The sequence below is a fragment of the Hyaena hyaena genome, unplaced genomic scaffold (genome assembly GCF_003009895.1).
Source record: "Hyaena hyaena isolate Hyena2069 unplaced genomic scaffold, ASM300989v1 scaffold_72, whole genome shotgun sequence".
Classification (NCBI taxonomy): Eukaryota; Metazoa; Chordata; class Mammalia; order Carnivora; family Hyaenidae; genus Hyaena; species Hyaena hyaena.
The window spans coordinates 1,323,494-1,350,509 of NW_024080703.1; the positions used below are offsets into that span (position 1 = coordinate 1,323,494).

Consider the following 27,016-nt stretch of genomic DNA (forward strand, 5'->3'; position numbering starts at 1 on the left):
GACTCAAAAATTCCACTCTTCATTATGTGTGTATAATTCCATTTGTTGAAAAGGTCCCCAATAAGCACATCTATAGAGACAGACAGTTGATCAGTGGTTGTGTAGGGCTGCTGGTTGATAAGAGGAGTGACCGTTAATGGGTTATGGGGCTTTCTTTAAGGGAGACAAAAATTGTGGTGATGGCTGCACCGTTTTGTGAATATACTAAAAACCACTTAATTGTACCCTTTAAATGACTGAAATGTATGGCATATGAATTATACTGAAAATAAAGCTGTTGAAAACAACAACAACAGCAAAAAAAAAAAAAAAGTGTTGGATGCTTTCCAGAAGTCAAATTACATAAGGCCAATCTACGGGAGCCAAGAAATGAAAAGGAAATGAGGCATACTTCTTGGCGGGCCTCCCCCATTAAATATAGACATATCAACTTCATTCACTGTTAAACAGCTTTGGTAGTCTTTTTATAAGTTTATTTATGTATTTTGAGAGAGACATAGACAGCATGAGTAGGGGAAGGGCAGAGAGAGAGGGAGAGAGATAATCTCAAGCAGGCTCTGCACAGAGCTCAAACCCATGAAACCATGAGACCATGACCTGAGCCAAAACCAAGAGTCACAAGCTTAACCAACTGAGCCACCCAGGCACCCCAACAGCTTTGATATTTTTGTCTAAAAATGCATCATATCTATTTAACTGTTTTCTTCATCATGGACACAGAATACTTCCAGTCTTGAATTTGATGTTGCAGTAAATATATATGCACCTATATTTGTATTTATGTATATTTATACATACATACTTTAGTATACCTTAGGGAGAATCTATTCATAAGTTTATCTATAGGATGAGTTCCTTTTTTTTTTTTAATAGTTTATTGTCAAGTTGGTTTCCATATAACACCCAGTGTTCATCTCCACCAGTGCCCTCTTCCATACCCATCACCCCCCTTACCCTCCCCCACCCCATCTGCCCTCAGTTTGTTCTGGCATTCAAGAGTCTCTCACGGTTTGCCTCCCTCCCTCTCCCCAACTATTTTTCCCCTTCTTCTCCCCCATGGTCCTTTGTTAAGTTCCTCCTAATCCTCTTATAAGTACAAACCTATGGTATCTGTCCTTCTCTGCCTGACTTATTTCGCTCAGCATAACACCCTCAAGGTCCATCCATGTTGCTACACATGGCCAGATTTCATTCTTTCTCATTGCCATGTAGTATTCCACTGTATAGATAAGCCACATCTTCTTAACCCATTCATCCATTGATGGACACTTAGGCTCTTTCCATGTTTTGGCTATTGCTGAGAGCGCTGCTATGAACACTGGGGTACATGTGCTCCTATGCATCAGAACTCCTGTATAGGATGAGTTCTTTGAAGAAGAATTATAGTGTCAAATTGTCCTGCAAAATTGCACCAATTTCCATTCTTACCAGCACTAAAGGAGAATGCATATTTCTTCACATCTTTGCCTATGCTACCTAGAATCCTAGTAGGTAAAATCTAATATATTTTTCTTTTAAATGGAATTTCTTTAGTTATAAAGAAGTCCAAGCATCATTCCATTTATTTACTGGCCATTGGTATTTATTTTTTTCTGCAACCTTGTTTTTTTTAATTAATTTTTTATGGAAAATTAAAGAAATCCATGAATTCCTTGATATATGTGTTGCAAATATGGCTCCTTTCGTTTTCTAGATTTTTTTTTTGTAATTTACCATATGAATTTCTAAAACCTTATGTTGTGATTTTTGTTGATCTTTTCCATTATGGTTGTAAGTTATGTATCTTCTTTAACAACCATTTCCCCACTTCAAAATTAGAAATAAACAAACCTATACTTTCTATCGATACTTTGTGGTTTTACTTTTTACAGTTAAAACTTTGATACAGAGACTTTGCTTTGATATGACTAATGGGCTACTCAGCTGTATTTATTTTTAAAAATGGCTAACACCTATTTCAACTTTACTCAATTATTTGAAATTTTTCTTTTAGTCTAAGGAACATCTCATAAGCCCATAAATTTGGATCTATTTCTAGACTATTCTATTCCAATGATTTTCTAACAATTTTGGTTTTGGCATTAAAGTTATTTTAATTACTTACACATTCTGAAATGAAGTAAATTAAGTAAAATTTAACTTTAATTACTTAATTATTTGATTTCAGGATATGAATATTTCATTGTCTCATTACTCTTTTCCAAAGATATTCTAGCTATGACCACATGTTTATTTCTCCAGATTCATTTTAAGGTCGCAGAAAAATATTTTGTTGGCAGACTATTTAAGAAGAATTGATATTTTTAGGGTGGCGCGTGGGGCTTGAGGTCGAGAGGCTCCCGTGCCGCTACCAACATGGAGACTTTGTACCGGGTCCCGTTCTTAGTGCTCAAATCCCCCAACCTGAAGCTGAAGAAGCCGCCCTGGGTGCATATGCCGTCGGCCATGACGGTGTACGCTCTGGTGGTGGTGTCTTACTTCCTCATTACCGGAGGAATAATTTATGATGTTATTGTTGAACCCCCAAGTGTTGGCTCTATGACGGATGAACATGGACATCAGAGACCAGTAGCCTTCTTGGCCTACAGAGTAAATGGACAATATATTATGGAAGGACTTGCATCCAGCTTCCTGTTCACAATGGGAGGTTTAGGTTTCATAATCCTGGACCGATCAAATGCACCAAACATTCCAAAACTCAATAGATTTCTTCTTCTATTCACTGGATTCGTCTGTGTCCTATTGAGTTTTTTCATGGCTAGAGTATTCATGAGAATGAAACTGCCGGGATATCTGATGGGTTAAAATGCCTTTTGAGAAGAAATCTATGGATACTGGATTTGCTCCTGCTAATGAAGTTTTAAAGGCTGTACCAATCTTCTGATGTGAACTATAGAAAAGAATGAAGCAGCAGAAAAGAAGCATCTAGTGAAAACATAGGAAGCGTGTGAAAGCTTGAACTAGAATGTCTTGGTATCAAAGAGACAAGCTTATCACAGTATTTTTCCTGCTGGCCTATGCCGACGTACCAACGATGTGAAGTGGCATTTACTTCTTAGTTTTTCATTTCTTAGAGAAAATATACTCCATTTCTACAACTATAATACTGAATAAAGTGATCATTTTTTACAGCCCCCTTAACAGTTTTTAGAGATGACATTTGTGACTTTCAAAAATTAATGTAAAATCAGGAAGCGAGATCCTGTAAGCTGAGAACTCTGGACAGACGATCCGCTTTACCCACGGTGCTTTGCCTTTAAACAGAGTGCGCGACAGTACATTATTTCAGATGTGTCTGCGAGACCGTTTCCTCTACAGTAAGATGTATGAAAGGAGCAGAAATAAATAAGTTTTGTAATTAAAAAAAAAAAAGAATTGATATTTTTAAATAATGATTTGTCCTAAAGACAAGATGTAGCTCTCATGTATTCAAATTTTCTTAAATACCCCTGAATTGGTGAGGTTTTCTTCCTGTAGACCTAGCATATTTCTTTTGAAGCTTATTCTTAAATATTTTTGTTGTTATTGTAAATGAGATATTTTCCATTTATCCATTATATTTATCCTCTGATGATTGATCTGAATATGGGAAAACCACATGCATACTTATGTTTTATAGGTTAAATTACAACCAATCCTCTTTCTGAATTACCTTATTGATGCTAATGTTTGTCTGTTGATTTTCTTGTGTATCAAGTTTTACAATCATATATTATGCATCTGTAAATAATTGAAAATTATTCTCTGTCCTAATATATATACTATTAATATATAATATATTACATAGTATATACATATTTATAAATTGTGTCTTCCACCCAGTTACTGCAGAATTTCTTGAATTGTTTCTGTCTTCAATAAAAATGCCACTACATTTTATATTGATCATAATATCTGCATATATCTACATCTCTATGTATCTAGTGGGGTTCCTCAGTGTTGTTCCAGAAAATCTACAACCATTATTATACAAACTGTAGCTTCTCACCCTGCAGAACATGAGAAAGTTGCCCTACGAGGTATAACTTTTGTTCTCATGCCTTTGCATTGATGTGAGGCATATTTTTGAAACCATTGTTTGTCTTTACAACTGTTCTGGAAGGTAGGTCCTTGGAACTATATAGCTTGTGTGTTAGTCGTACCAATCCCAACATGCCCTTTAAATTCAGTAAATATCTATACAGCTTTTCCTATTATGATAAAAGGCAAAGCTAAGGGTTTTTTTGCTTACATTTTAGCATGTTGCAATCTTGGCATGAATTTTATTTGGTGGTGGTGAGTTATTTTCTAATTAAAAAAAAAAGATTTTATTTTTAAGTAATCTCTACACCCAACGTGGGGCTCAAACTCACAATCCTGAGATCAAGAGTCCATGCTTTACCAACTGAGCCAGCCAGGTGCCCCATGGTAAGTTATTTCTTTAATGCACCACTGACTTACATAAGATTATAGTTCATATTGTACATTCATATGTATTAACATAAATGGTCTGCAGATTTCTTTCTGAGATTTGACATTATATTCAAGCTTTAGTTTTGACCCTATGAAAGGAACTGGAAGTTTCTTTCTGTTTCTGGGCTCTAAAAAAAGCTTATAGAGCTTCCAAATGAAATCTTTTTTACAAAGTTTGAAGAACATCTCTGTGAATTCATCCAAATTCCGTGTGTGTTTGGAGGAGAGGGAGATGCTTTAATAATATTAATTTCTTCTGAGTGTGTAATTCTATTTTTCCTGAGGTCAATTTTGGTAACATTTATTCTTCTAGGAAACTTCATCCTAGTTTTCAAATCTATTTGTGAAGTCACATAAATTGCTTTTTGATTAGTTGTTATTCTTCTGGGTGCCTTATTTCTTTTTTCATTTCTAATCCTTTGACTTATACATTCTTCTTTCTTTTCTTTACTACACCAGCCATTGCTTTACCTTTTTCTTTTAAAAATCCTACCCTTGGGTTTATTTTTTAATTCTATTATTTTGTTTTCTTGCATCTGTTTCTGCTTTCCTACCATTTTCTTGGGTTTACTTATAGCTGTTTTTCTATTTCTTGAATTGGACTCTTAATTCACTTATTTTCCTTTATTTGACCTATATGTGTGAACATTAGGATTATGAATTTATCCTCACATCATGTTTTTGTGGTTTTTGGTTTCTACATATTCTGCTTTTTTTCTTCCTTGAAGAAATGTCTGAAGAGGGTTTTTTATATTTCCAAGTAGTTGTTCTTTCAAAAACTTATGATTCTTAGCAAAGAAAGCATTCCATGAAATCAAAATTTTGTGAAAACACTGGACTGATGACTTTTTCAATATTTATTTCATTTTAAAATAGAGGGGTGGTCATCTGCCAAATCAAGTGCTATACATTTTTTGAAGAAGTACATAGCTTGCCTATTGGAAGGAATAAAAATGAAACTGCCTTGTGATGATTTAACATTATTCAATTTACTGAAGGCCCAGAGAGGATTAATTATTTCATTATGCAGTCATTTCATAAAGATTGTACTACACAATCGCTTTCACTGGGATGAACAGTTAGAGAGGACTTCACCAGTCTGTGTCATAAATCTATAATGTCCACCCTTCTTCACCTTCCTCTGGAAGCCTCAAGAAGGTCTAGGGAAGGGACATCTGGGTGGTTCAGTTGGTTGAGAGTCCTACTTTGGCTCAGGTCGTGATGTCACGTTTTGTGGGTTCGAGCCCCGCTCAGCTGTCAGCACAGAATCTGGAGCCTGCTTCGGATTGTGTGTCTCCTTCTCTTTCTCTGCACCCCCTCCCCCCACTTATGCTCTCTCTCTCTCTCTCTCTCTCTGTGTCTCTCTCTCTCAAAAATAAATACGTAAATAAACTTAAAAAAAAAAAAGAAGGTCTAGGGAAGAATGGAGCTTGGGTCATTACTGCAGAGAGAAGGGATGAGAGCGCCTTTTTTATTCTCTGGGAGTCAACCATCTGCCTCATGGGTAGGAAGAATGGAGACTACAGACAGCGGGGCAGGGCGGCAGAAGAGAATCCACTGTAATCTGAGGGCGAGCAGGGCAGTCTGACTGCCACTTTTTGAGAAAGGAGAGTAGGCTCGAGGGGGTCCTGCAGTCAGTAGTCCTTTCTGATGGGGTTTGTGGGTACCTTGACCATACTTCCCTCCCCCCTGGGAACTCTTCTGGAAGCTTCCACAAACCCCTGCTCTCATACAGCCTTCTGAGTCACATCGTCCACACATCTCATCCTTGAGATTCATTTCAAGCCTGTAAACAATGCTTCCAGCATTTGTTCAGGCTCTTCACACCTCCTTAGACATGGTGCCCGGGGAGCCTCGCCGCCTGTCAATCAGCATCAGCAACGTCATTCGCAAGCCCCAGTGGAAAATGAGAATGTGACACTGTTGTTAAAAAATTAAGACTCCCCAGATGGAAGGGCTCAGTCGGTTAAGCATCCAACTCTCAGTTTTGGCTCAGGTCATAATCTCCTGGTTTTGTGAGTTCAAGCTCTGCATCAGGCTCTGCTCTGTCAGTGTGGAGCCTGCTTGTTAATCTCTCTCTCCCCCTCTCTCTGACCCTCCCTTGTTCACGTGGTCTCTGTCTCTCTCAGAATAAATAAATAAATAAATAAATAAATAAACAAACAAACTTAAAAAAAAAATAAAAAGAACCTTCAGATGGAGACAGTAGAGCAGTAAACCAGGTGTGGAACTTCGCTAAGTACGGGGCTCTGTGAGGCCGCTCGGGCCACATGCTCAAAAAGCCATCCCTGCCGCCACTGGCCTCCCCAGCTCCCCGGCTAACAACCAGGGTCCTAGCAACAATGTTGGCTAAAACATGCCCTGAGGCTATGGTTCAGAAGGGATCTTGGCATGTCAAGGACAAGCCATTAGATCAGTGTCAATTACCGGGACACTGTTCCTCTCCCTTGCTGTAAGTGAATGGGCATCTTTTAAAGACATTAGGGTAACAGGATGGCCAATTCTGCAGAGGTCCTGTGGGCACAAAGCAGTGTTCCCTTCCCACGTAGCCTTAGCTTTATGTAACTGCACTCACTCTGGAAGACAGCGCTCCCACCTACACTGTGCTGAAGGCATCTAGCTGTGGATTACTGTAGAAGCCCGTTTGCTACTATTGCCTTTTGCTCTCTTCTGTGTCCCCACAGACCTCATAAGCACCTGAGATGGCAATGTTGTGAGTTTCTGATGTGATCGTGCCTGTATGTTGCAGAGGTCTGGTCACTTACAGCTCAGTGTGATCCCAGCCCCTTTCACACACAGAGCTGTGACTTGATTTCCAGGCCCAGAGCTAAGCTGGAAATTAGCTGGAAATAAGGAAAGGCACCCAAAACGTAAGGTTCACAATGACTACACCAGCCTGTATTCGGCTGTCATGGACTGACCTGGTCGCAGCAGGAGACTGTGAATTTGTGCCGATGAGAGGAAGCACAGCGGATAGGAGGCACACATCAGCCCTCAGCATCTACAGGTCACATGTTCCCAGGGGACATGTGCAGGGCTCTTTCCTGGATGAGGCGTGATGCTTGCTCAAGCTTTTAGGCACAGCTTCAGTTCTTCCTGAAAAGACTTTCTAAAATTACCAGTGTGTCTCTGTGTGTGTGTGTGTGTTGCCTTTTTAGCATTACTAATTCAGATTGGTCCTCATCTCAGAAATACTTTTCACAATATTTAAAAGTCTGAAGACATTTCAAACACAACAGTGATAGTTCATGTTCCTATATTTCCTCCTTAATGAACAGCTGGGGCCGAAACCATTTTTTGTCCCTTTGCCACTAAACAAAAGTGATCCCACTTGTCTATGAAGCTGCAATTGTTGTAAGGTCAACTATTGTAAGTTTCACTGTAGTTCAAGTGAGTACTTGGATGAAGAAGATTATTACCTGGGACCTGAAAATCTTTTCTGTTTTTTTTTCTAAAACCATTAAAAAATTTTTTTAATGATTATTTATTTTTGAGAGACAGAGAGAGACAGAGAGAAACAGAATGTGAGTGAGGGAGGGGCAGAGAGAGATGAAGACACAGATTTCAAAGCAGGCTATAGGCTCTGAGCTGTTAGCACAGAGCCCGATGTGAGGCTTGAACTCACAAACCCTGAGATCATGATCTGAGATGAACTTGGATGCTTAAATGACTGAGCCACCCAGGTGCCCCTAAAATCATTTTATATTTTTAAAAAATTTATGTTTATTTATTTTTGAGAAAAAGAGAGAGAGAGAGAGAGAGCACGCAAGTGGGGGAGAAGCAGAAAGAGAGAGAGGGAGACACAGAATTCGAAGCAGGCTCCAAGCTCCGATCTGTCAGCACAGAGTCCGACTCGAGGCTAGGACTCATGAACCGCGAGATCATGACCTAAGCTGAAGTCCGACGCTTAACCAACTGAGCCACCCAGGCACCCCTAGATATTTTCTATTTTAATAAAATTTTGTAAAATACTCAGCATAAACGAAGGAAGATCTGAGCCTGGGCGCCGCCTCCTTGTATGCTCTGTCTCATGACAAGCAGCTAGTAGGCATATTTGTAGGGGAGCCATTGTTTCTCAGATCTAAATGACAAAATATTAACCCCAAGCCAGGCATCCTCTTCTGCACAGAAGGCGTAACAGACACAGAGAAGGAGTAGTAGAATCCAGATTAGAATTTCTAGTCCAATTAACTTCTGGTTCAGTCTTTGTGCACAAGATAATATTTTAAGTCACAGTTGGAATCAAATTGTTTATATGTACTTTCTGGGGTGGGGGGAGGGAACCAGTGATTGAATCTGCTACTAGTTTTCTAAATATAATCATACTTTAGCCACTGTACCTTTCATTCAAAGTCCCTTGAGGCATATCCAAGTTACAAATACTGAAATGGAGGGGCACCTGGGTGGCTTAGTCAGTTAAGCATCCGACTTTCGCTTAGGTCATGATGTCGCGGTTCGTGGGTTCGAGCCCCGCGTGGGGCTCTGTGCTGACTGCCAGCTCAGAGCCTGAAGCCTATTTCAGAGTCTGTGTCTCCCTCTCGCTCTGACCCTCCCTTGCTCACGCTGTCTCTCTCTGTCTCTCCTAGAAATAAATAAAAATATTAAAAAAAAAAAAACAAATACTGAAATGGACCAAGAAGACTCCTTTTTGGGGCTAACATAATTATAGAAGGTGTTTTCATTGAAAAGTTTCAATAAAGGAGGGCAACGATAGCCATAGATCGACAACATGATGATAAAAATCCTAAGAGGTGTTATATTTGAGTATCTATTTATTCTCATTATTGAGCACTTTCATGGATTATATCATGTAAGCCTCAGAACACTCCCTGAGGCAGTTCTTTTTCACCCTTAGTGTACAGATGTGGAACCTGAGATCATGAGAGGGTAAGCATTAGTTCCCGTCAACCGGTAACAAGTGTCAGAAGCAATACCTCACTCCAGGCCTCCAACTCCGGGGCCTCTACTCTTAACTGCTGTCCACGAGAGTAATGAAAACAACATTCTTGAGCACTCTCTGCACAGTCAGGCAGGAAGGTCAACCTATCTTTTACAGGTTAAATTCCTGTTTAAATCCTCACCCCTGGTACCCCAGAACATGACTGTATTTTCAGAGAAGGTCCTTACAGAGGTAATCCAGTTAAAATGAGGTCGTTAAGGGGAGCCTTTATTAGACAGGCGCTTTAACCAGCTAAGCGACAGAAGGGGACCTTTAACCCAATATGACTGGTGTCCTTATAATAAGGGAAATTTAAACACAAAGACAAACAGAAGGAAGGCAATGCAAAGAGACCCAAGAGGAACACGACCAGCGGCAAGCCAAGGAGAGAGGCCTGAATGGACCCTTCCATTACAGCCCTCAGAAGGAACCAACCCAGCGGGCACCATGATTTTGTACTTTTGCTCTCCAGAACGGAGGCAATAAATTCCTGTTGTCTAACCCACCCAGTCAGTGCTCCTTGTATACCACCCTAGCTCAACTGCTCCCAAAACGGTACAGTTTTTCTAGGCATAATTAGGTCTGTTTAGTTTGATTCACTGTATTCAAATAAGAAGGATAAGGGTTATTTTAAAAATAGATTATAGGTGTAATAGCACATGAGAAAGTATGCTTTTACCAGCCAACCTGAGCTACACACAGGGAGAACCAGGAATGCAGTGCTTGCCAAAAGTTTCTTACTTTTTTTAAATTATAGAGGCTGTCATGAAATTTGTTGCTATGTAATCTTATTTAGAAACGTTTGAAAGTCTCCATTTCAACCTGTTCTCAACCCATGGCACTGTTGGCTGATAGCTTCACAAAAATGTTTCTCGGTGCCATTTCAAATATTATTTTTGGATAACATGATCCTCAAAAGGCCACATGAAATATAATGAATGTACAGATTTATATCTGAATAGAACCATAAGAAAGCAACATAAAAAATAAAAGATGAGATGATTGTTAGGTTATAGTTGGAGGAAAGGCACAAAGATAAATAAACTAAAATGTATTAATATAATATTTTATAGAAATTGCACTTTTATGGGGCTCTACAGAAGTCCTTAGTGACCCATGAAAATTCCTACCTTTAAAATGTTTTATGGAATTCCACAGAGCAGCTTCCAATGCAAATTCTAAAAGTCCCCAGAGGCTTTGTAAAAATCTTACAATTTATAATCCATAAAAATATAATTTTGAACGTTCTTAATGCACTGTAATTTCATATTTTAGTGGCTTTGATTTCCTAAGAATATCAGGATATCTTTTTTAAATATAATGTGCTTAAAATGATCTGCCATCAGATTATAGTTGCTCAAATCCACAGCTGTTGAACCCTATTTTGCTATTATAAAATAAATAATGTAAGGTAGTTACAGGAAACATAAGATGAGCTATTAAGCAGTTAACCCATATTCATCTGTGTTTTTTTGTTTTTTTTTTAATGGATTACTTTGAACTTACTTGGAACAAAGACTTAATGAAGCCATTAGGGTGTGTCAAACTGGGTTAGATTCCCAGAACTGGAATGGGTATTTGTTTTGCTTTGTTTAAGTTTCTTAAGAGAAATATTGGTTCCATTTATTTATTTCCCCTTGGCTATCTAGGACATTATTCAACCATGAAGCAAGGTAGACTCAAAAGAAGCAAAAACATTGTGTTCAGCTATTTCCTTTTCTACACAAATATTCTTTTATTTCTGGAATGAAAAGAGTGCTCTCCAACTTCATTAAAGGAACATAATCTTTCAGTTAACCAAGCCCCTGACTCAAAAGATGGCGGGGGGGGGAGGGAAGGTTTCTATTTTCTTCATACTGCGAGCAGTGCATGCTGGAGACAATATTTTGGGTTATTCTAAGACAAATGAATGAATACTAGGAAGAGCTATGTGAACAGCTGTGCTTGATCTGTGTTCCCCAAATATATGGCAGTATTCAACATTTCATATGCTCTGTGTCCATGCTGTATGTAATAGACACTTACTGCTTTGTCTCTCTGGACCTTTTCCTTCCTTCTAGTATGGAATCCCTTGTGATTTAGAGACTCACCCCAACAGACAATGTCAAGTCTATGGTTCTAAGGAGCAGCTGGCAGAGAACACCATCCAGCTCAACCATATGCTACCCAACCATGTAGCCAAGAGGCCCTCTCTAGGAGATTTCTTTCTTTTTTCTTTTAAAGTTTGTTTATTTTGAGAGAGCATACACATAAGCACATACATGCGAGCAGGGGAGGGGCAGAGAGAGAGGGAGAGAGTGAATTCCAAGCAGGCTCTGTGTTGTCAGCACAGAGCCCAACACGGGGCTCGATCCCGCAAACAATGAGATCATAACCCAAACAGAAATCAGAAGTCAGACGCTCAAATGGTTGAGCCACCCAGGCGTCCCCTCGAGGAGTTTTCTAAAGCATCTAAAGGAAGCACAAGTGACAAGCGTCACAAGAAAAAGCTCAGAAAGTACTCGCTGAGAAAGTAAAACTGTAAAGTAAAAAAAGTAAAAAAAAAAAAAAAGTAAAAATACCCAAAGTAAAGCAAACATGAAAGATGGCAAGAGGTAAACACGGCCTCCTGCAGCAAGCTGGCCTTTATACGGTATGACAGCCAATAAATCCCCAGTTTTGCCTAAAGTAGTTGGGTTAAGTTAATCTCGATTGCAACCAAAACAATCCACCAAACAATCTCTCTCTCTCTTTTTCTCATTTCCTATAAAAGTTAGAAAGAGCCGTTTCAAATAAATGAATCACTCACAAGGGAAAAGTTTCATTTCTAAATAAAAACCTCTTATATGAAACTTGTATGATTTAAATGTGAAAAGAAAACTTGATTTTTGCACCATCTCTTGAATCTGTTCCCTGCTTTTGTTCTTCTCACTGTTTATCTAGTCCTGGCTTAAATTTTGTAGCCTAGATTTTTCTTACCCACCGTAAAGTGTTGCTGAAATCATCTGGGGTCATGAAGTTCTCTCTCACAAAGACAAAGAAACCCTTCATCTCCAGACTTGCTCCAACCTTTTGGTGTGGCATTCAAGGCCACCTTCCATCTCACCTTCCCTTCCAGCTCTATATCCACCACAGCCCCTTAGCTTTGAGCTCTACCCGCATTTCACCATTTCTTAAAGTGCCATGTGCTTTTCTCTGAATGGGAAAGACTTTCCCTCTAGTTTGCATATCTTAATTTTGCTTATCCTTCAAAATCCACTCTCATCTACCAAGATTGCCCCAGTCCCACTGCAAGGAGTGAATGGCTGTCTTATTTGTACTCCACATTACCTCTTTCTTTCTGATTTATGTGCTTTGCAAATATTCTTTTTCTCTCTGTGAATAGTAAGTTCTTTCATTTACACATTCAACAAATATTTACCACCTCTGTGGGTGAGGCACTGTGTTTGACTCTGAGGATACAGAATCCTCACCTCCTCATGAAGGTTGGTGAGTTTGCTTTTGTGGGACATGAACTTTCCTGCTACAACTAAGTATATAAATAAACTGTGAGGATAGAGCCATAGGTGAAAAAAACAGAGTGCCCCAAAGGAGAATAGGAGATAGACAGGTGAGGCCAGGGTGGAAAGCTGTGTGAGCAGAAGCAGTGGACGTGTGAGGTCTATGGGCAGGAAGTGGGGGGAGGGGGGACTCAGGTGAAGAAATGGGAGTGGAGAAGGGTGCAGGTGGCAAGGGAGCATCGGGGATGCTGGCCGGGGCAGTGAGGGCAGCGCACGTAGGGCCCTATGAGGCAGGAAGTGAGTTTGGGCGTTATGCTGAGAGTAACTGAGTTCTCAATGGAGAAGCAGCAGGATGAGATTTCCATGTTAAGGGACAGACTGCTATTTAAAGGAAGGGACGAGGTGGGTGGGAAGTTGGTGTGGCACTGCAGGCCTGCGATGATGGTGTCGATTGGAAGGCAGTGAGGTGGCCATGGCGGGGAGCAGGGCATGGTCCACTCAGTAGAGTCCATGGGATTTGGTAACTGATTAGGTAGGATTTAGAAAAAGCGTCAAGGTGACTCCTGCAGACATCTTTTTTAATGCAGTGAGGTAATTAACTTACTGCCTTGAATATAATACATCTTCCGTGATATTGAATTAAAGTACTATAATGTTGCCACAAGTTACCAAGGGCACCCAGCAGTTCATACGATAAGCAATAATGTTAAAACAAGCGGGTGTGCGTGTGTGAGTGTGTGTGTGTGTGTGTGTGTGTGTGTCCTGTATATTTTTTTACATCTTAAATTTGGGGTAAGAATACGTCAAGATATACAAACACAAAAATACCATGAAAGACCGCTTTGTCACTTAACCCTGACTTTTACTTCTTTTATTCAGTGTTCGAGAGGCAGAAGATTAAAATGGGGCCATTAGAGAATGTTTGTAAGTTGTAGCTCCCTTATGGATTCACCTAACAAAATGACTCTGAGAGTTATTTGTCTTCACAGAGTCTGTGCTTTTTGCCTGGAGGTTTGGAAAATATTTTCATAGTAACTTACCATGACTGCTCTCAGTAGTCACTATAGTTCATCATCTTTCTGTTCAGCTAGCAACTAGTTCCCTCTTTCAGCATTTCCTCCAAATTCATTAGCTGCTGTATCTAATCTAAAGATTTCAGGCCTGTCACATTTTCTCTTATTGTTCCTAACCATTTAACTGCTCATCTGAAAATAGAACTTGTCTTCATCTCTTAGACTTCTGTGATAAGATGATCTCAAAGGAAATGAGAACCATTCTTAACACCTCGGGCTAACAACAGGAATAATGGCTAAACAATTTAAGAGGATTATAGTTAAGCTCCCCATTAGCAAAAACCAAATATATGATAAAATCTTTAAGCAATTATACCACCCAGCTAACTTAGCATTTGATGCATGGTCTTCTCAAATGCCATGCGTTGACTCTAATCTTCTCACAGGTCATCATCCACAGTCTTCCCACAGTAGACAATTTACCTGCTATAGACCAACGGAGACTGGACAGTCCCATCTCAAATTTGATTTCCTTTAAATTAGAGAAATTGTAAATGCCTGTTCCATGGACAGGCATTGTCCAAGACAGGAGACAGGGTGGGAGAGGAGCCTTTGGATAGATCAGGGGAGTGAGGGGCCACTCATAGTTGAGCCAACGATCAGTGGTCCGCAGGCTAGATCCCTCCTTGCAGAGAGACACTCCTTGGGAAGTATCATCTCAGTATTGCAGAGTGCACGAGTGATGATCATGATGCCTTCCCATGGGCAAACATTAAACTTGATGTGTTTCCTCATTCGTTCTGCATAGCATTATTACCATGAGCAGAGGACAGCTAGTAGCTGAGTCAGACTTAGGTAGAGGGCTTGGGTTTGAATTCACACTCTGCTCCTCACTAGCTATATGGCCTTGAGCAAATTGCTTAACCACTGAGTATTTCAGTTCTGTCTTTTGAAAAATAAGGATAATAATGTGTACCACTTCAGTCAGATAGTTGTGTAGATTAAGTGGGTTAACATACATAAAAACACATCAGGAGAACTCAACACATAAGCTCTATGTAAAAATCCCCGCCCAAAGCCTCACATTTGTGTTAGTTGTTATTGTTGGCATTATTATCACTATCTTTACTATACAGAGATAAACTGGATCATAAAAGTTAATTGAGATATTGTTTTGGTGAAAGGTAAAGCCAGGATTCGAACTCAGCTCTTTCTTACCACCAAGTATATATCCTTTCTATTATTTTCCTCCTTCCCCTCAAAGCATGGTTCAAATCTAAGCCCTGGCAATTACTGTATTGGAGACTTTGGACCAGTTACTGGAAGCTCCCGAGACTCAATTTTCTCATGTAAACTGAGGGATAATCCTCACAAATAATTTTTTTAAGTTTATTTACTTATTTTGAGAGACAGAGGGAGAGGGAGAGAAAGAATCCCAACCAAGCTCGCACTGTCAGCCTGGAGCCTGACACAGAGCTGGAACTCAAGGACCATGAGATAATGACGTGAGCAGAAATCAAGAGTCAGACGCTCAACCGACTGAGCCACCCAGGCGCCCCCTGATCTCACAAATTTGCTATGCTGATTAGTTGAAACAACACATCAGATTCTCAGTGGAGAATAGGTAATCAGTACATGTTCATTACCCCTCTCTTTCACTGACCCTCTTGAGCCAATGGCCAGGTCCCCTAAGAATTTTCCTGCCTGCTGGATACATCTGCTTAAGCTTTGTGGCAATTGACTCACTAGAAGAAGAAAGTTCCGAATCATTTTAAATACAAATGAAAAAGCCATCAGGAAACAAACAAACAATCCCATCATGGTCTTGTTCGATGGATGCAGAAAATGACAAACCCTTCAATGCGCAGACATCTTATCACACAAACACATTTTCATCTGGCTTTTGGATAAAATTGATCTAGGGAGTATTAGTTTCAGACCAAGAGAACAGTTTCATCTAGAAATTTAAAAGTTCATCATATTTTATTAGTTGTTGGGAAAAAACTCAAAGCCTCCTGGAAATAAACTGATGGTCCTTGTGCTGAACACTTTCCATCCAGTAATTCAGAGATCAGCTATAGAATGTCTTCATCAACTCCGAATACAATTGACTAATCGATGAATCAGCTAATAATAGCAACAATAATAACACTTAACATTTATTACATACTTACTCTATACCAGGCATTATGCTAAGTATTTTACATACGTTAATTGTCTCATGTGACCTGCACTATCGTGACCATGAGTTAAAAATGGTTTTACTTCTATTTTAGACTTAAGGAAACCTAACTTGCCAAAACTCACTTGACTAAGAAGGGGGTGGAACTGGGTATAGGAGAGACCCCGAATGCTTCTCCTCGTTGGCTCTCTCCTCCTTCCTGGCAACATGGGAAGACAACATTACCCAAACTCTGGTACTTGGACAAAGCCATAGGACTTTTCTGGCCGATGGAACATGGATGAAATGCTGGGTGACACATGGAGGCCAATACATTCAAACGCTGGCACGTCTACTTTACAGTAATGTTTTCCCTTGCCATGGCATATTTGGAAGCCACATGTTGAGACAGCAATGTCTTAAGTTGGAAGGAACCTGAATTCCTGAGACATTGAATAGGAAACAATTATTGATTGGCATCAGATTTTACATAAAAGATTTAAAAAACTTACAGTATGTTAAGCCACTGATATTTCGAGATTAATTTGTTCCTGTAGTATAAATTAGTATAAACCCAACTAAAACACCATGTTAGAAAGCTGGGAAGACTTCAGAGCCCAAACTCTCAAACATTCTGTGATACCTTCTGGACCCTTTACTTTATGTCTGCTAAGAGCCCAGTCCCAAAGTTATCTTCTAATAATATTTAAGATATGACTGCATCAGAATATAGAATGTATCAACTCCTAGACAGTAGATAAGAAGTGATGTTGATAGAACCCCTCGTATGAAATCCCTGAAATCTGTGTGGTTGCCCTTCTTCACCTTAAAAAATGTTTTTTTAAACTTTTATTCATTTTTGAGAGAGAGAGAGAGCATGAGTGGGGTAGGGGGCAGGACAGAGAGAGACAGAGACACAGAATCTGAAGCAGGCTACAGGCTTTGAGCTGTCAGCACAGGACCCAACATGGGGCTCGGACTCACAAACCATGAGATCATGACCTGAGCCAAAGCTGGACGCTCAACTTACTGAGCCACCCAGGCACCCCTGTCCTTCTTCACTTTGTGAATGAAGGCAGTCCAAGTGAAGTGGGAAGTGTTACTGACATTCCATAATATATTTCTAATCATTGAACCAAGTTTTCCTCCTTGAAAGGATGGCTGATCATAGTGAGTTGTAATGAAAACCCGCAATTAATTGTATCTCAACCCATGGATGATGATGATGATGATAATAATAATAATAATAATAGCTTACAATTACAGAATGTCTATGATTTACAAGTTACATTCACATGTATTTTCTCATTTGTTCCTCATGACAACACTATGAAGTTGGAAGGCCAGTGTTACAGTCTCTACTTCACAGATCAGGAAACTGAGGCTCAAAAAGACTAAGGGAATCTGAACTGCAGAGCTAATGCTGAGACTCAGATTTTTCCAAACCTCAGTACCTTGTTCGTAGATAGAACAAAATGGCCGAGAAATGTATGAAGAGTCTTGTTAATATTGCCATGATAGAGGGCACTTGAATCACCACCAGGTTACTCCAAATATTTAGAATAGCCCTGTTTGTAATATTTTGTCAGCAGCAATGTCTCCCATCAGTGGATGCTATTACAGTGCCCCGTGGTTTCAAGAACACATCACGATAGAGCTGCCTTTTATAAACAATAAGTCCACTATGATCTACCTTTGTGAGATACCTCCTGAGCTCACAAAGATGAAGGGGAGGCAGAAAGGTCTAGAGCACATGTGTTGTGATGGCTATAGCAGAAATGTAATATGAGAGCATAGAAATACAGTGAAACCTTGGTTTGCGAGCATAATTTGCTCCAGAAACATGCTTGTCATCCAAAGCACTCATATATCAAAGCAAATTTCAAGAACCATTAGCTCAGTTGTGACCATGTGATGTTTGGCATCACGTACTACTCTTATTGCAAGACATTGCTCATTTATCAAGTTTAAATTTATTACAAATGTTTGATCCTCTTGCAGAACACTCACAGAACAAGTTACTAACAATCCGAATTTTTACCGTATTTCCAACTCAAAAAAAAATTTTTGGTTCCATGAGCAAGAGCAAATGAAGTCTTCAGAAGAAGGCAAAGCTGGCTCACAGGTAATGTGGAATGAGTTCTCTATATGCAGATGATATTGGCTGGATGCAAGCCCAAACCTCCACCAGTTAGACTGTGCTTATTACAGGTATACCTTGTTTTATCGCATTTTACAGACACTGCACTTTTTATAGATAGAAGGTCTGTGGCAACTCAGCCTCGAGCAAGTCTACCGGCACCATTTTCCAACAGCATTTGCTTACTTTGTGTCTCTGTGTCACATTTGGGTAATTCTCAAAATATTTAAAACTTTTTCATTATTATTACATTTGTTATGGGATCTTGATCAGCGATTATGACTTACTGAAACCTCAAATGATGGTTAGCATTTTTGAACAACAAAGTATTTTTTTAAGTTTATTTATTGTGTGTGTGAGAGAGAACGGGGGGGGGGCGCAGAGAAAGAGGGAGAGAGAAAGAATTCCAAGCAGGCTCTGCGCTCTCAACGCAGAGCCCAACTCAGGGCTCAAACTCACGAGCTGTGAGATCATAACCTGAACTGAAACCAAGAGCCAGTCACTCAACCAAAACCAGGAGCCTGTCACCCACACAACTGAGGCGCCCAGGCTCCCCAGCAAAAAGTATTTTTAATTAAGATATATACATGGTTTTTTCCCCCAGATATAATGCTACTGCACATTTAATAGACTACAGTATAGTGTAAACATACCTTTTATATACACTGGGAAACCAAAACATTCCTCTGACTCACTTTATCATAATATTCACTTTATTGCAGGAGTCTGGAATTGAACCCACAATATCTCTGAGGCATGCCTGTACAGAATTTGCTGTAACAATTGTTGAGCAATTCTTTCTTTTGGGATAGGGATGATAATCCCTGTGTAAAAACCATTTCCCAGGAGAAAATGAGCTTTTTTGGAGGTGCATGAATTTTTCTATTCCTTTAAGCTACGTTCATTAAATGGACATGAGTCCATACAGTAAACCTCTGGAGTCCTAAGAAAGTAAACACAACTTCCTGTAACTTTTGCTTGGTCCCAGTCTATATTATGTGAGGAAAAAAACCAAAAAGTTATTGGCCCTGTGGTTCTCTGAGGAGTATGTTAAATAGTAAGAAATGAGACTAACGTTTTCCATTTGGAAAAATATAGCCACATGAGCAAGGGGAGGGAATGTTAGTACTAGGAGGCACTGGTCTATGAGATCATATACATACGGCAGATTGGAAAAGCTGGCATTTGAATGCAGACACAACTGAGTTGGGCTTTGGATTCAGTGTGGCTTGGGGACAATTATTTTTCTTTTTTTTTTTTAATGTTTATTTACTTTTGAGAGAGAGAGAGGAAGGTCAGAGAGAGAGGGAGACACAATCTGAAGCAGGCTCCAGGCTCTGAGCTGTCAGCACAGAGCCTGACGCGAGGCTCAAACTCATGAACAGCTAGATCGTGACCTGAGCCGAAGTCAGATGCCCAACTGACTGAGCCACACAGGCGCCCCTGATTTTACTTGTCTGACCTTCAATTGTCTCAAAACAAAAATGAAGACATTAAGACAACCTTAGAGTCCCCTGAACCTGCCCTGCATCCTCCACCTGATAACCTTTCCTTATTATTTCCTTTGCCTGGAACAGCCTTTCCCCCCAACTTTTTGACTGCTCCTGTATTACCTGAGGTCTCAGCTTAGATGATCTTGTGTCTCCTAGGAAGGCCTCCCCAGGACTGGATTAGGTTCACAGGATCACACAGGTGCTCCTTGAATTCCTCCTTCACAGCAGTACCTTTCACATCAGCGGTAGTAACCTGCCTAAGTGTTCAACCTTCAGCTGCAAGTTTATTAAGAACAGGAAAGTTTCCTTTTATCATCATGGACACCCCGGCACTCGTGAACTGACTCGTACAGCAAAATGAATACTTATGAAAACTTCATTCATTCATTCATTCATTCAATTAGTAGATAAGTATTTATACGCACTATATATTAAGACTTGTTTTAGGCCCTGGAAATGCAATAGTAAAGAAAACAAAAAATAACCTGAGCCCTCCAGAAGTTTACAGTCTAGTAAGGGAAAAGAGACCATCAATGAATAAGTAAAACATATAGTATGTCAGAGGGTGATACACTGTGTCCAACCTCATCTCATCTCCACCCCAACTCAAAGCCATTTCCATTTCATCCTTTTCCACATCCTTGGGCCCAACCTCAGCCCCATCCCAGGCTCTCCTCCTACCCCGCTTTTATCTGCACTTTGCCAACTTGAAATTCATTTCCATCATTATCTCAATGAATGAATTCATGAATAAATGAATAACAGAATTATTCTGTATACTGTTGGAGATAATGCCAGGGAAGGCTCTAGCACAAGCCTGGCCCTATTATGTGCTCAATAAATGTTTCTTTCCCCTCATCCCCCTGTCTGCAATTGAGTCTTGTCATTTACTTCTTTAAAACCCTCAGGGAGTCAGAAATAATGAGATCTAAACCTAACTTTATGAAAACATACAAGTCAAAATATTGAAAGATTCCAATATTCAGCATTTGAACTTTATCTTAGCTACTATCTTTTTATAGAGCATTCAGAGAATTCTCGTAGCGCTGCAATGTAGTGATTATCCAAAAAATCCTGGTAATCTTATGGGGGACAAGCCCCAAGCTGTGGAGACAGAGGCTGGATCATTGCCATGGTTACAATTATTATGTAATTGCTGTTTGCCTGGTGAGTCAACACACTTGGTCCAGGGTCCTTCAGGGTTGGAGAGGTTGGAGGAAGAGGGGGGGTTGCTTCAAATTTCTGCCCAGTCCCTTCCTGGCCTTGAAGATTGCAATTCCCTTCATGCCTCTCATTGGATTTATTAATTTGTATGATTGAGATAATCAAATCATCAGCTTCTCATGGTTACTATAAGGATCCAATGCGTTAAAACATGTAAAATTCTCAGAAGAGTGTCTGACATAGTGGCTGTTCAGGAAATGTTGGCTATTATTGTTCTGACTCAAGACTGTGTGTTATCCCACTGTCTTCCTTCCTTTCTTTCTTCTTTTAAAAATATTTAAATGTTTTATTTATTTTTGAGACAGAGCATGAGAGGGGGAGGGGCAGACAGACAGGGAGATACAGAATCCGAAGCAGGCTCCTGGCTCTGAGATGGCTGTCAGCACAGAGCCCGATGCAGGGCTTGAACCCACGAACTGTGAGATCATGACCTGAACTGAAGTTGGACGCTTAACAGACTGAGCCACCCAGGTGCCCCCCCCCCCCACTGTCTTCCTGGGCATGCCTTTGTGAACAAACCAGAGGATTTTAATTATAAAGGAGCTATTATTTTCTCATTTTTATACTTCTCAATGACTTTATACATATAAAATGGAGCATTTTTCAGCTTTTTAAAATAAAAAAATTCACTAACAATCCTTTCATCATCATGGTCATAAATGACTTTCAGTAGAATTGCTTTTTAAAAAACCAGACAATTTTTTCTTCAATATTATGAAGATTGAATCTAAAAAAGGCAAAAAAATAAAGAACGGTTGATGTCTACTTTTCTGTAAATGAAATTTATAGCTGCAATTTCTTTTGGGTATCTGCATTTAATGCATTCGTAATGTTATTCTGTACAAATATAAGTAATCATTGTCAGAGAAACAAATTCTCACTATGCATATATCAAACAACCTTATGTATTTCTACCAATTAAATAACACACATAACTCTGGAAAGGAACAAAACAACTGGAAATGTAAATATATATACGAATCAACTAAATAATAATCAGACTCACAAAACCTCATCAGAGGCCCCCTGGGGAACAACTGTCCTCTCTCACTGTTTGCCTTTATACACTAGGGTGTCTTGTTTCACTAGAATTCCTCATGCATGTCTGTCAGGGTTTCACGAGGCTTGTGAGCTTGACAAAGATCTTAATTTTCCAAAGATTTGTGTAAGAAGACTTCACAGGAGTGCCTGAATCAGCCCAAGCAACCCTACCAGATAAAAGACCAGTAAGAAATCTCTGAGGCCTACAGATCCCTCACTCACTTTACAGTTCCCACTTTCTATTTTTTTTTCTTTTAGAATACCTTGCTCTTTCTACCTTGTGTTACTTATTTATGTCCCTTTCTTACCTATGCTACCCAATTGTGAACTTGCTGAAAGCGCACAGTCTACTAGATTACCTTTCATAGACTGGCATCTAATAAAAGTTCCAAAAAATGAAAATGTCTTACAGATGGATAAGTGACAAAGCCCTAGTGAAATTAGTGACTAAGCTGGCATTAAACCCGGCTCCTGAGACTTCTATTTAAATTGTATTTCACCCACTTATTCATTCATTCATTTGCTCATTTATTTATGCCATGTATTAGATGCGAACCGTATGCCAAACACTATTCTTGGCCTTGGAATATATCTGTAAACAACAACAACAACAAAAAGCAAAAGCCAATGCAAAACAAAACAAAAATCCTTGCCTTCATGGAACTTACTTTTCATTGGGAGAAAAATGACAATAAAGAGTAAACAACAAATGCAGCTTTTCTGATATATAGGGACTCAAACTTCTCTTCAAAGTCACTGCATACCTAGGAGATACAGCCTCTCCCCTCTCTTTAAGTCCCAAAGAAAACTTCACTAAATCCAGTGTCACTTCCAGGTATTAAAGAAAATGGTCTTTACCTGCGGTGTCTGAGGAGGGGGTGTGGCATGAACCATAGCATTCAACCCAACTTAAATTTGAAACCCTCTTGGACAGATGCCCAAAGTGGTCTTCTTTGTATTATTTAATAAACAATTTCTCAAGCACTGTTCTGAGTGATTTATATATACATTAACGTGACAGCTCTGTGAAGTAAATACCATTATCATCCTTACTCTGTAGCCGAAGAGAATAAAAGCACAGAGAAGTTAAGTATAGTGACCGTGGGCACACAGCTGATGAGAGCTGGGATTTGAGCCAAGGCAGTCTTCTCTGGAGTCTCTGCCTTATCTACTAACAAACTTTCCATGTTTCTACTGGCCTTCATGGGCACCACCAGCAAGCAGTGACCCCAACTAAACTCCCGAAGGCAAACAAATTGACAATATATAATTTTGTAAATAAGGCATACAACTCAGACAGAGGCCAGATTAGGTCACAGACATGTTGGAAAGTCTCTGCACTAGTATTGCAATGGGTGAAAGGTAACTCAGGAAATGACCAGGATTGGAAGCATCCACGTTTAGGAGCTAAAGAAAATCCTCTTTCTTGTCAGGGCTGGCAGTTGGTGGAAACGCAGTAATTTCTCGGTTATCCAAAACTGGATTAGGTACATTTCCCTTGACCTAGGTGTTCCCTCTTAACTTTCCCTCTTATTAATGATCACCATCTATGATGCCATATATGTGCTTATCTTGTTTATAATCTGTAGCCCACACTAGAGTATAAGCTTCAGGAGGGCAGAATTTGTGGCTGTGTAGTTTCCTGTTGGATCTCCTTACCAACAACAGTGGCTGCCCCATAAGAAGGCACTCAATAAAAACTTACTGAATCAGGGGCGCCTGGGTGACTCAATTGGTTGAGCATCTGACTCTTGGTTTTGGCTCAGGTCATGATCTCACAGTTAGTGAGTTTTGAGTCCCACATGGGGCTCCACGTGCTGAAGGCATGGAGCATGCTTTGGATTCTCTCTCCCTCTCTCTCTGCCTCTCCCCTGCTCACTCTCTCTGTCTCTCTCTCTAAATAAATTAATTAAATTAAAAAATTAATGAATGAAAGAAGGAATCTAATGGTAATTTTACAATTGTAACTTCACTACAGTCACCACGTATTAATATCGCTTATTATTAATTTTAAAAAAGATGGGAAGAGAGGAAAGATTACAAATTGCAATAAGGCTACTTTTACAGCTTTAAGTAATTAGGTGAAAAACTTTGGTATAGGATGACATTTATAGAACTGGCTGAAAGAAAAGCTTGGGATGTTCATCTATGCATTGCACATATTCATTGCTTAAAAGTCATAATCTTGATTTGGGCCAGCTAAATAAACAAAGGCTCTTTTGAAATATTTTTATTTAGCTTCTTTTTTTCTAGTCATAAATGTTTAATGATACGTATATATACTTTGATCCTTATATTTTAATTCTACTCGGAATAAAGAATGTGGTCTTTCTAAAGTTCCTCCTACACCCATCCCTTCAAACTAGAATTCCATCGAAACCTTTGAGTCTATATAGAGACTGTCATTATTTGATGATAATTTTATCCTGCAGGTAAGCATTAGACTAATAAAAGGAAAAGAAAGAGGAAAAACAACACTCAGCAGTTATCATTCCTGCATCGTGTTCTTCTACATCACTGCTTTTTAATTTCTCCAGAAGGTGAAGACATCAGTTGTGTTTGCTTGCAAGTTTGTTGTTTGTTACGGGCAAGTGAATCTAAACTCGACGGCGGCTGTGTCTATGGGTAAAATATGAATTTAAAATAAAAACATACATAATTAAAGAAACACTTATACAATCGGAGCCCCTGAAATAAATCAGCAAGCCTTAATGAGATTTTAGTCAGGCTGTTTTCCTACATGATCTTTTTGTCTCTATGCCAAATAGCTTCTGTACTTTTTTTTTTTCTTTCCAACAGAACAGACATTGGAAACACACCGGCTGAAGGCAGAAATCTATAAAGAAGGATAGGAAACTGCCCAGAAGAAGTGTGAACCAGGCTTCATAAAGCGGGTATGGCCAAAATGAATTCCGTGTGCTTGAGAACTATTATCTAAGTAGAGCTTTACTCACCATGACACAAAGTCTCACAGTCAAATATTCTCAGGGTGTAAAAACCAGGCTTTACCCTAGAGCTAAAAATAGGTACAAAGTTTGCAGATCCCTTGTGCAGCTGTGAAGAGCCTTCATACATCACAGCAGACATTCTGCTTCTTTTTTGCTAATAATCCTGTCACAGCCTATGTGTGGAATCTTACGGTGGTGAGATAACTAAAATAATAACTATTACTACTACTAATAGAAACTAAATGTGCAGGAGAACCATTTCCAAATTCCAGCAAATGCACCACTTATTTATTTTCAATTAAGAAATATGTGATTTAAAATAGATATCCTGCATAAAGAAAGAATTTCCCTAACTTAGAGTTCCCTGAGATGAGGGTTTTGTGGGGTGTTTTTCCCTTGAGGTAAAATTTACACTGCACAAATCGGAAATGCAAAATTTGTTGTATCCTGGTAAATGTATAGGATCCTGTAATGACCTCCTCAACTGAAATATAAAACATTTCCATCACTCCAGAAATCCCCTTATGCCTCTTTTGAAGTCCATCCTCACCTCCTCCCATAAGCCGCCATTGTTCTAATTTCTACATCACAAATGAGTTCTGGGTTTTTTTTTGAACCTCACATGAGTGGATTAATATAGGATTCAGTCTTTTGTGCCTAGCTTCTTTTCTTGATGGTTTTGAAAATGACTCATGTGGTTGCAGGGGTCAATTTTTTTTTTCAGTGCTGAACTGCATGAATATGCCACAATTTGTTTATCTGTTTATTCTTCTATTAACGAAAATAGTAATATTTGTGGGTATGATGAATAAAGCCTTTATGAACACTCTTGTAGAAATGTCTTCTGTGGATATGCTATTTTTTTCTTGGTTAAATACTTAGAAGTGGACTTAGTGGATCATAGACTAGATGAACATGTAACTTTTTAAGAAACTGCCAAACTCTCTGTCCCAAGGGGTATCTCTTGGCATGCTAGTCCTAATTTCTCCATATTCTCACCACCAGTTGGTGTCCTTGATGCCTCCAAGTTTAGCAATCCTCTTTGGTGTGAAATGATATCTTACTGTGGAATTAGTTAGCATTTCCCTGATGAGCAATGTTGACCGCTTTTATCTGTGTTTATTGGTTACTTGTAAACCGTCTTTGATGAAATTGTGTTCAAGCTTTTTTCCCAACTTTTTAAATGTTTTTTTGTCTTTTTATTATCATTTTCTAGAGTTTATTATATACTGGGAATATAGTTGTTCACTTTTTAATGCTTGTTATTTTTTGATGAGCAGAAATTTAATTTTGACATGGCCCAATTTGCCATTTTTTTCCTTTCACATTTAGGGCTTTCAGTGTCTTTTCTAAAAAACATCCTTGCTGAACAGAATGGGAAAGAGACTGGCCCATGTTTACTTTTAGAGGTTTTAAAGTTTTAGCTTTTATTTTTTGATCCATCTATTATTAATTTTTCCAAGTAGGATAAAGTAGATGTCAAAGTATCATTTCCACTGTGTATCCAGGTTGCCCCCATATCTATGTAGATAACTGTCTTTCTTTGTTGAATTGCTTTGGTACCTCGGTAAAAAAAAAAAAAAAAAAAAAAAAAATCAATGAACCATATATGTATGGATCTACTTCTGGACTATTCTGCTCCATTCTCTATTTTTTAGGGAAGTATAATTGACAAATAACTATTAGTTTCAGGTTACAACATGATGATTCAATAATTGTACATATAGTAAAATGACAAGAACAATAAGTCTAGTCAACATCCATCACCATACACAGATACATTTTTTTCTTGCGATGAGATCCATTCTCCATTTGTCTATCCTTATCATACTACCAGACTGTCCTCATTATTTTGACTTTATAGAAGTCTTGAAATCAGGTATTATGGTCCTTCCAATTTTGAGCCTCAAGATGTGTTTAACTATTTTAGGGTCTTTCCTTTTCCATATAAATCTTAGAATCAACCTGTCAATTTCTACTCAAAAAAATGTTGTGATTTTGATCAGAATTGTACTGAAGCTATGGATAAATTTTGGAAGAAACAATATTGTAACAATATCGGCTTTCTAATCCAAAAACATGGCATATCTCTTCATTGATTTAGATATTCTATAAATTCTCTCAGC

The 27,016-nt window shown here is 39.0% G+C and overlaps 1 protein-coding gene and 1 long non-coding RNA gene across 2 annotated transcripts in view; one reads left to right on the forward strand and one right to left on the reverse strand.

Moving 5' to 3' along the window:
• Positions 1-19,935, reverse strand: part of LOC120232369 — a 51,025-nt gene extending 31,090 nt beyond the window's left edge. The window contains exon 1 of the long non-coding RNA XR_005528551.1: positions 19,798-19,935. This is a non-coding gene — a long non-coding RNA (uncharacterized LOC120232369). The remainder of the gene's footprint in view (positions 1-19,797) is intronic.
• LOC120232368 (oligosaccharyltransferase complex subunit OSTC-like) lies at positions 2,315-3,141 on the forward strand. The gene has a single exon (XM_039233063.1). It carries the CDS (start codon positions 2,356-2,358, stop codon positions 2,803-2,805), a length of 450 nt encoding a protein of 149 aa, XP_039088994.1. The 5' UTR covers positions 2,315-2,355; the 3' UTR covers positions 2,806-3,141.
• Positions 19,936-27,016: the final 7,081 nt, after the last annotated feature.